Source organism: Chaetura pelagica, unplaced genomic scaffold (assembly GCF_000747805.2).
Source record: "Chaetura pelagica isolate M959 unplaced genomic scaffold, ChaPel_1.0 scaffold344, whole genome shotgun sequence".
Lineage (NCBI taxonomy): Eukaryota > Metazoa > Chordata > Aves > Apodiformes > Apodidae > Chaetura > Chaetura pelagica.
The window spans coordinates 918,338-931,677 of NW_009953098.1; the positions used below are offsets into that span (position 1 = coordinate 918,338).

The 13,340-nt window shown below is 43.4% G+C and overlaps 1 protein-coding gene across 1 annotated transcript; it reads left to right on the forward strand.

The window, feature by feature from the left end:
* The first annotated feature begins 2,302 nt into the window (after positions 1-2,302).
* NONO (non-POU domain containing, octamer-binding) lies at positions 2,303-13,050 on the forward strand. Its single transcript, XM_009997064.1, has 9 exons — positions 2,303-2,517; positions 3,140-3,441; positions 4,991-5,086; positions 6,576-6,772; positions 7,107-7,191; positions 8,180-8,282; positions 9,529-9,571; positions 10,155-10,264; positions 12,008-13,050. The coding sequence occupies exons 1-9, from the start codon at positions 2,437-2,439 to the stop codon at positions 12,143-12,145; spliced, it is 1,155 nt and encodes a 384-aa protein (XP_009995366.1). The 5' UTR covers positions 2,303-2,436; the 3' UTR covers positions 12,146-13,050.
* The last annotated feature ends 290 nt before the right edge of the window (positions 13,051-13,340 follow it).

The window sequence follows — 13,340 nt, forward strand, 5'->3', positions numbered from 1 at the left end:
TTCCAACCCCGAACAATGAAAACTCGGTCCTTAATCCAGCCGTGACTTGAGCTCGCTGTTCTCCTCCAGCAGTCAGGTTTTTCCGTTGTTGGAGGCGGTGGTTTGAGTTGGAGCGGGGTTGGTTGTTTGGTTTTTTTTTGCTCAGTCTGCTTAAAAGATGCATGAAGTTCCTATAGGTTTGACCGGGGTTTGTTTGCAAGCTTCTTGTGTTTGCGAAACCAGGAAGTAATGGGAGATTCCTTTTTTTAAATCTCGAAGTCTCAAGAAAATCTCATTTAAACAGTTCAAAAGTCTCTGAACTTTTAACGGTGTTTCTGTAAACTTTGCAAAAACGAAGTGGCCTCTTTTCCCTTGGTTCTGTTTATACTGTTTCCTCACCATAACAGATGGCTTCTCAATGCAGGGTTTTTAAGTACTAGCAACATAGATTTGCTATCTGTAAAGACAGAGTTGTAGTAAAAACGTTGTTACAGCAATTTGCACTCATCCATTAAGACTAAATTTAAACCTGGGGTGGACCAGGAGATGATACCCAGCTTTGCTTCATAATATTTCAGGTACCAGCTGCCGTTGATAATGGTTGTTGCTCTTATCTAGTGTGATTCCAGGTTTGTTCTTAAGCAGTGTGGACTGTAGCTCTGCTACTCGAGATACAGAGGAGATGGTTGTGAGCTGAAACAATATGTTAATGGCCTCTAGGGCCTGAACTGAGCCCACTGAGTATCTTAGAAATATGGTAGCAAGGCATAACATTTTTGGGGGAGCAGGTGCTTTAGTTAGATTTATTTTCTTTTTAAGAAATATAAATTAGTTATATTAAGAAAATAGTTAAATTAGAATTATTTTTTTTTAAATTTGGACACTTTGCTTGTTCAAAAGAAAATCATGTAGAAGTCACATCTGCACTTTGCATGATTCCTCTGTGTGTATTTTCTGTCCAAGTTGCAAATTTAACTCTACACACACGTGCAGAGATACAGGACTAGTGGAAAGGTTCCTGTGTAATGTTATGAAGTGGCCCTGTTAAACAGGCTCCTTAGCAGTTCATAGGAGACAATAGACAAGGGTAGCAGATCAGTCCTGTTGTCTTTAGGCTGGAAACAGTACAACGTGGCTGCTGCTTTGTGTTGGTCTCAGGGGGTCACCTTCTAGTGAGGGGCCGTATCAGACTCCTCCGGGGAGATCTACTTAAGGCAGAATAGTAGTGTATTAACTCTCCCCTAAGTCCCTCCTACTGTATTCACAGGCCTTGCAATTGATTCCCAAATACTTCTAATAATGGTGTGAACAAGTTCACAAATCTTACATTTTGTTGTTATTATTCTTTTTAGCCAAGGAGGCGTTTTTATTGCTATAAAAGAGTTGTCCTTGCATGGCTTGCCTGCATTGTCTTTGCATGAATAGCCTTTCCTGGTTAGTGCCATCCTTTGTAGCCTGAATCAAGCCACTCGTGTTCCTAGTTTTATTTCATATGTGTGGCCATGAGGTGTGTCCTCTGCAAAGCACAAATTGCTTTCTATAGCTTGCTGTCATGTATGGCAAAGTTCTGTGTTCATCTGGTGTGTAGCAGAGCTTCCAGGATTGGGCTAGACTTCCTGAGTTAAGGGTGTATATGCATGTGGGGATTTGAGAATGTTCCTTCAGTCTGTCCTGTTTATTAGTACCAGCTACAGCATTGCTTACTGAATGTGGATTTTTGTGATGAACTTTGCAGTTTTTATGAGGTCTTGCCTATCTGCCTGGTTTTTGGGGTGGGTTTTTTCCACTGTTTTCATCATTCCAGCCTTCTCTTCAGCTTAGAACCCAAGACTCTAGAACTCAAATCCCATTTCAGAGAATAACAGCTCTATCAAATATTACATGTCTTGGCAAAATCTCCTCATTTGTATATTTTCCTATACATCTGGAGTTGGGTTTTTTGAAGTAAAAATCCTGGCCAACTGGCTTTTCTGTAGTTATCCAGCTTGTATTGTGACTTCAGTTGATGCTGTTCTGTGCCAGTCATCTTGAACAGATCTCCAAAAGTAGAGTGAAATCTCTCTCATTTCAGGCTGCAGTGTTGTTCTTTTCCCAAGTTCTAGACCATCATTCACTGGTCTGAATGAGCACTCTTGTCCAGCCACGTTTTTTTCTTCAAAAAGAAAGTGGGCCCATTATGGAAAAAAAAAAAAATAAATCCCTTTGTTGCTCTAGAGGTGGCTGGAGAGGTTTGAGACCAAAGTGGATGGGTGGTGTTACCTATGTTGTCCTGTGTCTCTGTGATGAAACCTAATAGAATTTATCCCCCCAACTGTAGAGCAGCTGTGTACCTTATTCCCCTCAGATGAAGGCCTGACTATTGACCTGAAGAATTTCCGGAAACCTGGGGAAAAGACCTTCACCCAAAGAAGCCGCTTGTTTGTGGGGAATCTGCCCCCAGATATTACAGAAGAAGAGATGAGGAAGTTATTTGAGAAGTATGGCAAGGCAGGTGAAGTCTTCATACACAAGGATAAAGGCTTTGGCTTCATCAGGCTGGTGAGTGAATTGCTACCTTTGGGGTGTTTTTGTGGCATTGACTGTTGCTGGAGAAGCATTTCTAATTGGGAGTAGGAGATGTTGAGGTATCTTGCTAATTTAGCCTGCTGTTGATCTTGGTAACCTGGAATATGAGATCAGCTTCTGCAAGGGGTTTGTCTGGAGCTCATTATGAGAAGGAATGTGAGTTCAAGCAGCTTGTGGCAGGGCTTGTGAGATACCTGATAAAGTTCTTCGGAAGGCAGGTGGTAGAAAACAGAAAATATGAACATGATGCTAGGATAGCCAAAGGGGACTTCCATTTTTTCTGGAAAGATGTGAACATGGAGTTTCTGTGAACATAGGTATTACTGGGTGAATGCTCTTGAGGTAGGGGCTCTCTCAGGACCACATTGAAGTGTGGCTAGAAGGGAGAGACAGACAAATGACTCTCAGACTTTATTGGCTCATGTCACTGGTAATAGGAAACAGCTACAGTTTGTTAGGACCCTTTTTCTGATGCTGTGGGAAGATTTATTTGTTCCTCTCTGGGAGAGGAATTTGTTCAGAGGGAATAGGCTTGTGACTGTGGCTGATTTTGTGCTGCACTGAGAGTGTTAATGATCACTTTTTTTACCTTCAGGAAACTCGCACTCTGGCAGAGATTGCAAAGGTGGAACTAGACAACATGCCTCTCCGTGGGAAGCAGCTCCGAGTGCGTTTCGCGTGCCACAGCGCGTCGCTGACAGTCAGGAACCTGCCTCAGTTTGTGTCCAATGAGCTCCTGGAAGAAGCCTTCTCGGTGTTTGGCCAGGTGGAAAGGGCTGTGGTTATTGTGGATGACAGAGGACGATCCTCTGGGAAAGGCATTGTGGAGTTCTCAGGGAAGCCTGCTGCTAGGAAAGCCCTGGATAGATGTAGTGATGGGTCTTTCCTGCTAACTACGTAAGTGTGGAGGGCAAGAAGTGCTGTGGTGCCATGTGTGCAGGTTGAGGGGTGGTGTTGGCTTGGGAATGTTTCTTAAAACCAGAGCAGGACAGATGAGATCTGGAGCAGAAGGTGGTACATTTTGTATGTGTGCACCTGGAATTTGTGAATAGAATACTTTCTGAAATTTGGGCTGTACTGCTAATTGCTGAAGTAGTTTTACAAGCTTTGTGCTTCTCACTTCTCTCCTTTTTCTTGGAGGCCTTCATGTGGCACAGGCATACACAAGCATGTTCAATTTCAAAAAGCAGGTGGTTTTGGGGGGATTTTTCAAGTATGTTTTTCTCATAACCAGCATAGTGTGTAGTGCATTGCAGGATGACTGCTGTTTCAGAAGTCTGTTTTCTGAAAGAGCCATAAAAACTAAATTTTAAGTGATCATGCAAAATTAATAGCTCCCAGTGTGTAACTCGGGAGACCTGAGGGTAGCATTCTTTGCAAATCTTTTTTTAGCTGTCAGTGTATTAGATTCTGATATCTAGAACAGCAAACCAGTGTGTTGCTTATTTCTAGTTATGGTTTGGTTTTGATTAAATTTTTTCTGGTTTGTCCTGGTACATGACAAGAGCAGCTAGATAAACTGCTTGGAATTGGTTAATGGTGGAAAATAAGACTATTACTAATGGAACATGACATGGAAATTAAAAGCTATAATGTGAATCTTTAGTTGAGGAGAAATATTTAATCCTCTCTTATCCTGTGTCCCTGCTGGAGTCTGGGCAGTGCTTGCTGCTTGACACAGCATGATCATTTCTATTCCGTTTCCCCAGCTCTGGTAGATGGGGTTGAGGAGCTAATGAGAAGCTGCTCTGATGCTTTGTCCTAAGGATGAGCAGCATCAGTGCTGTGATGGGAAGCTAATTCAGACTGGAGACCCTCTTGTCAGGTCCTTCTGCACACAGCAACTAGGACAACAGAAGCACACATGTCCAGAGTCTGTATTGTGAATGCACCAGTCGATTTCTTGTAGGGACCAGCAGGCACGTGGAGAGCACTGCTGCTTGCAGGTCATAGCATGTGGTGGTCTCACCCGGAGGACAAGACTGAGCAGTACAGTGAGGAGCAGTGTAGTTACTCTTTGCTCCAGGCAACTTCACAAAGGCACACAAGGACTTATGCAGCCCTTTGGCCATGCAGCAAGGGAGGAAAGGGATAAAAACCAGACTAGAAACTGCAAGACTCCGTGCTGAGTAGATTCTACTGGAGAATGTCAGGATCTAGTTAAGCTGTTAATTTGAACCAGTAACTGAAAGTATTTTCTCTTTCAGTACAGTTGGTTTGGATTCAACAAAGGTTTTGATTGACAGTTTAGCTCCTACTCTAGAAATGAAGAAAAGTGTTCAGAGTAAATTCTGGTTTCAGTTTGGTTGAGATCCCCAGCTGCTCTGAATTTATTTGAGCAGTGCTAAAAGCAGTATTTTATGACTTCAGGCACAGTGCACATGCTGTTCTACACTGCAAGCTCCTTCTTGAGTTTTCTTGAAAGCATCTCATCTTTTCTTCACAGTTTCCCTCGGCCTGTCACTGTGGAGCCTATGGATCAGTATGATGATGAAGAGGGACTACCAGAGAAACTAGTCATCAAAAACCAGCAATATCACAAGTACGTGCCTGCTGTGTGACCTGAGATGAGACTACCTGCGGGCTTAGAACACTGACTAGTGCCTCAGTCTTAGGAAGGTCACTCATTAGTGCTACTTAGGTCTTCCTTTTTTCTGTAAATGTGACCAGACTCTGGAAAAAGAGTGGCATACACTGTTCTCTTGCCATGGATAGCTAAAAGAAAGCGGTGATTTTGGATCCATGCTGTTGGCTAGGACTGGCAGCCTCCACATGTTTTTCTTAAGTCCTTTACAATTGTTGGAATAACAAAATTGTGTTAGTTTGAGATAATATGAGATCCTTTTGGTCAGATGAGGCTTCAGTTACTTAATCTGAGTATTACAGAAAGTTTGTACAGGGAACAGATTTGAACCCACTGTGAAAATTTAAGGAATGGTGTGAATAGCATTAGGAGATTGTAGAGTTCTCCAGGTATAAGGCCATGGTTTTTGAAGGCTTTCCAGTGTAAGTAGGTATCATGTGATCTGAGCAGTGGGAATTAGTAAACCATGTGAGTTCATTAATTTTTCAAACAAGGAAGATGGGAGCTTCAGGAGCTGGAAGGCTGCATTAAGAACAGTCATGTGCTCCAGGTGAAGGCAAGTGTAGAGATTAGTGAAATGAGCACACGTGTTTGGGCAGTGCTTGTTTCTGGAGTGGATCTGTCCATAAAGTGTGCAGCAGGTGCAGAGACTTTCTTTTTAGTATTTCTGAATGTCTTTCCCCAGAACCTTGTGGTGTCTTACAAAAGCAGTGTCATTGTTTCTTATGGAGGAAGGTGGGACACAGTTTCCATGTCTAGTTAATCCTGCAGGAGGATTCTTCCTAAGTTTCTCCTTTCAATAAGATGATTCCTGAGGAGCAGACAAACGGGTGTCTCAAAGGGGAAAGCAGAAGAAAATGTGTTCCCTTGTTGCACTAAGAAACACATTCTTGTTAAAAGAATCACAGAATCTTAGGGGTTGGAAGGGACCTCAAAAGATCATCTAGTCCAACCCCCCTGCCAGAGCAGGATCACCTGGAGTACATCACACAGGAACGCGTCTAGGCGGGTTTTGAATGTCTCCAGCCAAGGAGACTCCACAGCCTCTCTGGGCAGCCTGTCCCAGGGCTCTGTCACTCTCACAGTAAAGAAGTTTTTTCTGATATTCACATGGAACCTCCTATGCTCCAGTTTGCATCCATTGCCCCTTGTCCTATCACTGGACATCACTGAAAAAAGCCTGACTCCGTCCTCCTGACACTCCCCCTTAACATAATTGTAAGCACTGATGAGGTTGCCCCTCAGTCTCCTCCAAGCCCAACAGACCCAGCTCCCTCAGCCTTTCCTCATCAGGGAGATGTTCCACTCCCTCCATCATCTTTGTGGTTCTGCACTGGACTCTTTCCAGCAGTTGCCTGTCCAAAAGGAGATGCCATTGCGTTGAACACAAAAATGTTTTTTTCTTGGCTCCTTGGCAAAGCATTCAGCACCTCTTCTTGTTTGCCAGGGAGCGCGAGCAGCCCCCTCGGTTCGCACAGCCTGGCAGCTTCGAGTACGAGTACGCGATGCGCTGGAAGGCCCTCATAGAGATGGAGAAGCAGCAGCAGGAGCAAGTCGACCGCAACATCAAGGAAGCTCGAGAGAAGCTGGAAATGGAGATGGAAGCAGCTCGGCATGAGCACCAGGTTATGCTCATGCGGCAAGGTACCTCTCAGGGGTTACACAACAGTAGCCAAAGGGGGCCCTGCAGCATCCAGGGGTGGGTGGCTCAGCATGCTGGTTAGAGTTTGCTGGAGGTGAGCCCATGGTCCAGCTGCTTGGCTTCTACCCAAGCGTGGTAGTGGCAAATGAATGGAGAGAGATTATTGTAGAGGTATCATTGCATTGCTGAAGGTTCTGTGAATGGAGAGGGATTATTGTGGCTGTATTGCTGGAGGTTCTGTTACCTCGTTCTCTTGTGTGTTATTTTTCTACTTTAGGAGTTGCTGAGAGTTGGCATAGGACACTAATTGGGTTTTTTACTTGTAATCTTTTACAGATTTAATGAGACGCCAGGAGGAGCTGAGGAGAATGGAGGAACTGCATAACCAAGAAGTGCAAAAACGTAAACAGTTGGAACTCAGGTAAGGGGGAGGGCTGTGAAATACTGTGAATCCTTAATGAAATGGAATGAAACGCTTCTTCAGTGCACCTAATTGTTCAGTGTGACAATTTAATTGCTACCTTTGGGGTCTTTTTGTTCATAGGGAAAGTGTTCAGCTGGCTTAAGGTGGAAGAGTCAGGAATTTCTTTCACTGAGCACTATGTGGATTTTTACAGTTCTCTGTCTCAATTTAGCTCCTTGACCAAGGCAGATTGAAAATTCAGGATCTGTGCAGTGCTTCAGTGGCTTCAGTGCTGCAGGTTGGGAAATCCCATCATAGAATTTACCATTTCCTTTGAGGGAGTAACTCAGTCTCAGAGATTTCTCTCTCCATTGCAGCTCTTCTTGTCTCAGGATAATTTTGAGAAGCTCCTTTAAGATTTTCAGACTAATTGTTTAACATAAGGGGCTTGAGAACTGTCTGGCTTGAATGCATGATGTATTTGGGAGCTGCTGTGTACTCTACATAGAATCATCTACTTTGGAAAAGACCTTTAAGATCCTTGAGCCTGACCATAAACCTAACACTGCCAAGTGCACTAAACCATGTCCCTCAGCAACACATCTACGTGGCTTTGACATACCCCTGGGGATGGGGACTCAGCCACTCCCTGTGCAACCTGTTCTGGTGCTTGACAGTTGTAGAGAGAAATAAGGTCTCCCCTCAGCCTCCTTTTCTCCACACTGAACTCCCTCAGTTCCCTCAGTTCCCTCAGCTGCTTCTGAGACACACGGGTGGGCTGATGTTAGGTTTTATCATGAGCTCCTTAAAATTGAAAGTGTTGGAAACATCTGTGTGCACCCAGGTTTCTGTTGTGATAGTGAGGTACATAATATTTTATGGTCTCAGCAAGACAATGTTCTTGAAGTTGTAGGTTTCCAAACAAGACTAGTTAGGAAGGCCTGCAACCCTAAGGTGCAGACAGTTGGTGTATGTTGTGCTCAGCATCCTCGGACCTTTGTTGCAGGCAGGAGGAAGAACGTCGGCGCCGTGAGGAGGAGATGAGGAGGCAGCAGGAAGAGATGATGAGACGCCAGCAGGAAGGCTTTAAAGGGAACTTTGCTGATGCGGTATGACTGCTTCTGTCTTCCCATTACATCTGTACACTCACTTCAGATTTATGCCCTTCCACAGCACAGGGCTTTCTGAATTTGTTGGGTGAGGGACTACGTCTTCAAGGCATTTTGCCCTAAATTATTGACTCTCTGCACTCTTTAATACAGTTTAGTCTGGAAAAGATGAATACTTCAGTTACTGTCCCACTGCTCTTCACGTAGGGACCTCAGAAGCTGTCTTGCTGTTCAGAAGAACATATGCTAAGAAAGATGTACTGTCCTGAAGTACTGCTGTACCTCATGCTTAGATGAACTTGAGGCACTACTGCAGGAATGATTATTGATTGTACTTAAAAGTCAGTTGGTCAAGTGTTTTCTTGGAAAATGTGTGGTAGCCTGCCTTTTAATAGCAGTATCTCTAGTTCTGTAGAGAACTGTCTTACAACTCATCTCCAGATCCAGAAACTTTCTATTGTGTGGAGGCAGCTGTAGTGCTTCCAAGGTGGTACAACAATGCAACTGGGTGGCAAATCATGTATCCTAGGGAAAAGTTGGCCTCTAAGCAAAATAACTAAATATGTCAGACCAAAAGGACTGAAACCATGTGATTGACCTAAATGTGTAGATATGTTATCCTGCATAGCAGAACTGATTAACACTGCCTTCATGTGATAAACAGTGGCACTGAGACTACAGATGAAGTGAAATCTGTTCTTTCGTTTCCACTGTGGAAAAAGTAAAAGCCTAATTGAAGTGATGAGGTGCTCCCAGCTTTGCGGGGAGGGAGGTCTGTGGTGTGTCCCCTGTGCTCAGTTAATAAAAGAGAAATTGAACTCACTCCCTGGTGTTTTAATGGCAGAGACCCAGTGCTGCCTCTTGGTGTAGGCTTGCCTTCCTTTCAATGGGAAGAGCTTCTTGCCTGTGCTGAAGAAGTAGCAAAACTAGTTCTATCCAATGTGTTACTGCTGTTCAGCAAATTTTCCTAGCCAGGTATCAAATACTGCTTTATGCTGCTGTTTGGTAAAATCTGCACGTGCTGAATGTTTTACCATGATTGTGAAAAATAGGCTTTCAGAAAGAGAGATTTAAAATAAGACCCATTTGTTCAGCAGTTAATGTGAAGGTAGCTCAGATCTTCTGAAATTTACCCTGGAACTAACTTTTCTACACAGTTTTCAAGAGTAAAATCCCCAAGCTCATGGAATTTGTATAATTCAAAGCCTGAATTTTTATGGTTTTAAATGAGTGTCTCTTTTTCCAGCGGGAACCACCAGACATGCGAATGGGACAGATGAGTATGGGAGGTAAGAGCATTCCATGGCCATCTTTGTTCCTCTGCATGGTCCTTTCCTCCTTTACAATGTCTGTGTTTTTTGGGTAGTCTCTTTTAGTAGTCTTCTTATTTAGATACTCAGTTACAGTAATACTCTTCCAGTCCCATGACAGGAAGCATTCATGTGACAGGAAAAATAAAACAAAATTGCCTTATGAGGCAGTGCTGTCCAGTTGTGAAGGACTGACCTCAGTAAGCAGAAAGCTTGGTTGAAGTTGCTGTCAGTTACCCATCCTGTGCCTCAGAAGTTTGTGCTGATCCAGAAACTGGTACAACATGTATTGCTAGACCTTGAGCCTGGGAAATTATATTGATTACTGTATTTTCATACTCCATGATTGAGAGTTTCAGGCCACAGGAGCAAATGTTAGAGCCTGCTGTAGTTTCAGATGGTGCTGGAATGAAGAAGTTTGTCCTGACCTACTAGTGCAAAGCTGGTCAATAAATAAGGGCTCTACCCCTGGAGGTAGCACTGCAGGGAGCTCACACAGGGTTTTCTGACTCTGAAGTGAGGAGCAGACCCTGGTCACTGCCAGGAATATTCACTTTTCCAGGTACTATTGGCATTAACAATAGAGGAGCTATGGGTGGTACCAACGTCCCAGCTGCAGCACCTCCTGCAACTGGTCCTGGAGCTATGATCCCTGATGGAGCCATGGGAATGGTAATGTATCTGCTTCTGGTTCTTGTGCAAGTTTTAAACACAGATTGTGTTATTTCCATTGTTGAGCACTGTGGTGCTAAAGCTGAAGCTAAACGACTTAGATCTGTTGCTTATCTCCAGCTGAACTCTAAAAATTAATCTTGCCTTGATACTAGTTGGTGATTTTCAGATTGAGCCAAGTCCAATAACTACTTGCTTTACTTCCAAGATAACTAATGCTAAAACAATTGTTAGAAAGATGTTAGCAATAATATATGGTTATTTCTTAAATGGTGTAGTTGGAAGCACTTTGTTAAACAAATGTGTTTTGAGAATAGATTATTGCAATCATAAAGCTAGGCCTTCAGAAATGTTGTGCCCATCACTAGTTTTAAAAACAATTATCTCTTATGCTAATAGGCTAAAATGAGCATTGTAATAATAAGTATGCTAAAATGAATTCAGGTAATTTGCTTAGGAAGTAAAGAGCAAAGAATGAGTGAAGGTTATACTTAGTTATTTGCCTTTTTAACATTTTAATTTAGTTTTAAACTTCACTTCAGGGCTTCACAATAGATCATGGCTTCTGTGGCATCTGTCATTCCTCTCTGTCATACAGAGACTTGATCCTCCCACAGTGGCAGCACTTGCAGTCAGCAGCAGAAACAGCAACGCTCATAGTCAACTTGTCCTGAAAGTTCATCTTCCTTTAGCAGTTTATATCAGTTGGTCTAATAAAAGATCTTCCTGTATACCTTTCTACTTAGACTTGACCTATACTGACTGCTACATCACAGAATTAATTTTTTTTGGTCATAAAGAACAGTTTTATTTGGCTACAAGCTTTTTTTACCTGAGTGGTAGGGCCAGTGGAACAGCTGAGGTTGAGGGAATGCATAGACACAAGGAAATTGAGGAGCCTGTTCTGTAGAGCCAGGCAATACTATGGAGCCTTCTACAGGACTGATACCAGTTATGATTTGCATGTGTGTATCGCTGCTGGTGTAAAGCAGCTCTGCTCTGTGTAGTAATTTAACCCCAGTCCAGGGGAAGGAACAGACTCTGATTGCCTCCAGTACCTTCCCCCAAAAGTATGTCTGCCATGAGGACATTCAAGCAGTGGAACAGGTTCCTCAGAGAGGTTGTGCAGTCTTCATCCTTGGATATTTAGGAGACCTGACTGGATAAAGCTGCAACTAACCTAGTCTGACCTCATAGCTAACTGCTTTGAGCAGGATGTTGGACTAGAAACCTCCTGAGCTACCTTCCAACCTGAGTTAATCTTTCGATCATCTCCCTGCTGGAAGGAAGAGGCTGAGCAATAGCATTAACCCAGCTGGGAGAGGTCCAAAGGAATGGAAATAACAGGATACAAGCAGGGCATAGGACTAGTATTGGAGACTTTGGAATTGGAGTATTGTGCAGCCCTGGCTGGTGGCAGTGCTCTAGTGTCAGTGTGCTGCTCCTCGTTTGTGTTCCTTCTGGGTGAAGGAACTTGGGGGACACCTGAGGTTCTCCTTCCCAGGCTGCATTCCCCCCCTGCTCCAGAGCAGGGCGCTAGGCTGAGATGGTGCACACTGTGTTCCAGTCACACAGACTGAAAGTCTTGATCCTCTCAGTAGTTTTCGGGTTTGGGGGATAATTTTGGTGAAGGTTTGCAGCAAGGTGAGCTGAAATTGTGGAATCCTGGTAGAATCTGAATCCACTGAAATGGCTTTTCTTTTTTTTTCTTCCTGCCTCTTCTGCCTTTGTCCTCATGACAAGACCCCACCACCACCTGCAGATCGCTTTGGCCAGGGTGGTGCAATGGAAGGCCTTGGAGCAATGGGAGGGAACCCACCTGCCTTCAACAGAGGAAACCCAGGGGGTGACTTTGGCCCTAACAAGCGTCGCAGATACTAACAGGATAAAGCTCCCCCCTGCACACACCCCAAAGAGGAAAGGAATCTTGGCAGGCCATATAGGGTTCAACTCAGGGCAGTGGGGGGGGATATTAAAAATAGTTCATTAGGGCCTGGTTTGGTAAAGCCACTCTGGGACAAGGGGAGTGCAGTCTGAATGATAAAGGTTTTAGAAAATTTCATGTGGTGCATTCCTATAATTTCAATGTGAAAAATGGTTTCTGGGAGGCTGCCATAGTTGTTCAGTAATGGTGACATCTGGCAAAGACCCTCATGCCTTGACCATTCCAGGTTCCTATTTGCAGCTGGAGTCCTGAGAAAAAAACTAGAGAAAATTACAGTATGTCAGGGCATTTTTTTTAGTGTCATGTACCTGGCATATGAGCACAGGGAAGTCTGAAGAAGTTGGGCAGCATCTGGGTATTTCACAGCTCCCATGATTATGTAAATTTATATAGCTCCAAATGATCCGTCATGTAGTGAACTGGGGGAGTTTTTATGTTTTTTTCTTTTTGTCCTTTTTTTTTTTTCTCCTAACTTGTAGTTCTACTTTTTTTATCTGGACCATCTGTTTCTTTAAAGCAGTTGACTGTCATGTGCAGCCTGAATGGCTGGGAGGCTCTTGTTTGGATGGATTTTTTGATAATGTGTTGTAATGCTGTTTATTTTTACTGGTAGTAAAGTACAATCTATTGAACAACGATACTGTATCTCATGCTGAAGATTTAACTGAAACCAATGTTTGTATAACCTTAACCTTGCCTGTCTTTTGTGTAGAAGTACTACAAGATTTTTCTTTTAGTGTAAACTGTTTGAACACAAGCTGTAATTGTCCCACTAACAAGGTTGAGTTTGTCTGAGGAATGTTACAGGAATGCATTATTAAAGTGGATTTTAAGCCTTTTTCATCTGGTGTCTTTTCTTTTTTTTTTTTTTTAATTTAAAAAATGTCTGCGTATGGGTTGAAGTGAATTAAGCTTCAGATGATACCACAAAAGTTGTTCTTGCATAGCTCTGTGAAGAGGGTGTTCAACCCCAGAGAACTTGCTAACCATTCTCCTTGTCACAGAATGAGTTTTATGTGTTGGAAGACCTTCAACTTCAGCATTTCATGCCATTCTGGGGTGTATTAAGAAGAGTGTGGCCAGCGAGTGAAGGGAGGTTCTCCCCCCTGGTGGGGCCTCACCTGGAGCACT

Bases quoted from the DNA above. Each gene is read 5' to 3' on its own strand.
- NONO (XM_009997064.1), top strand. From the start codon at position 2,437: ATGAGGAAGTTATTTGAGAAGTATGGCAAGGCAGGTGAAGTCTTCATA. The intron at 3,442-4,990 runs GTAAGTGTGGAG...TTTTCTTCACAG, and splicing joins GGGTCTTTCCTGCTAACTAC to TTTCCCTCGGCCTGTCACTG. The intron at 9,572-10,154 runs GTAAGAGCATTC...TCACTTTTCCAG, and splicing joins GGGACAGATGAGTATGGGAG to GTACTATTGGCATTAACAAT.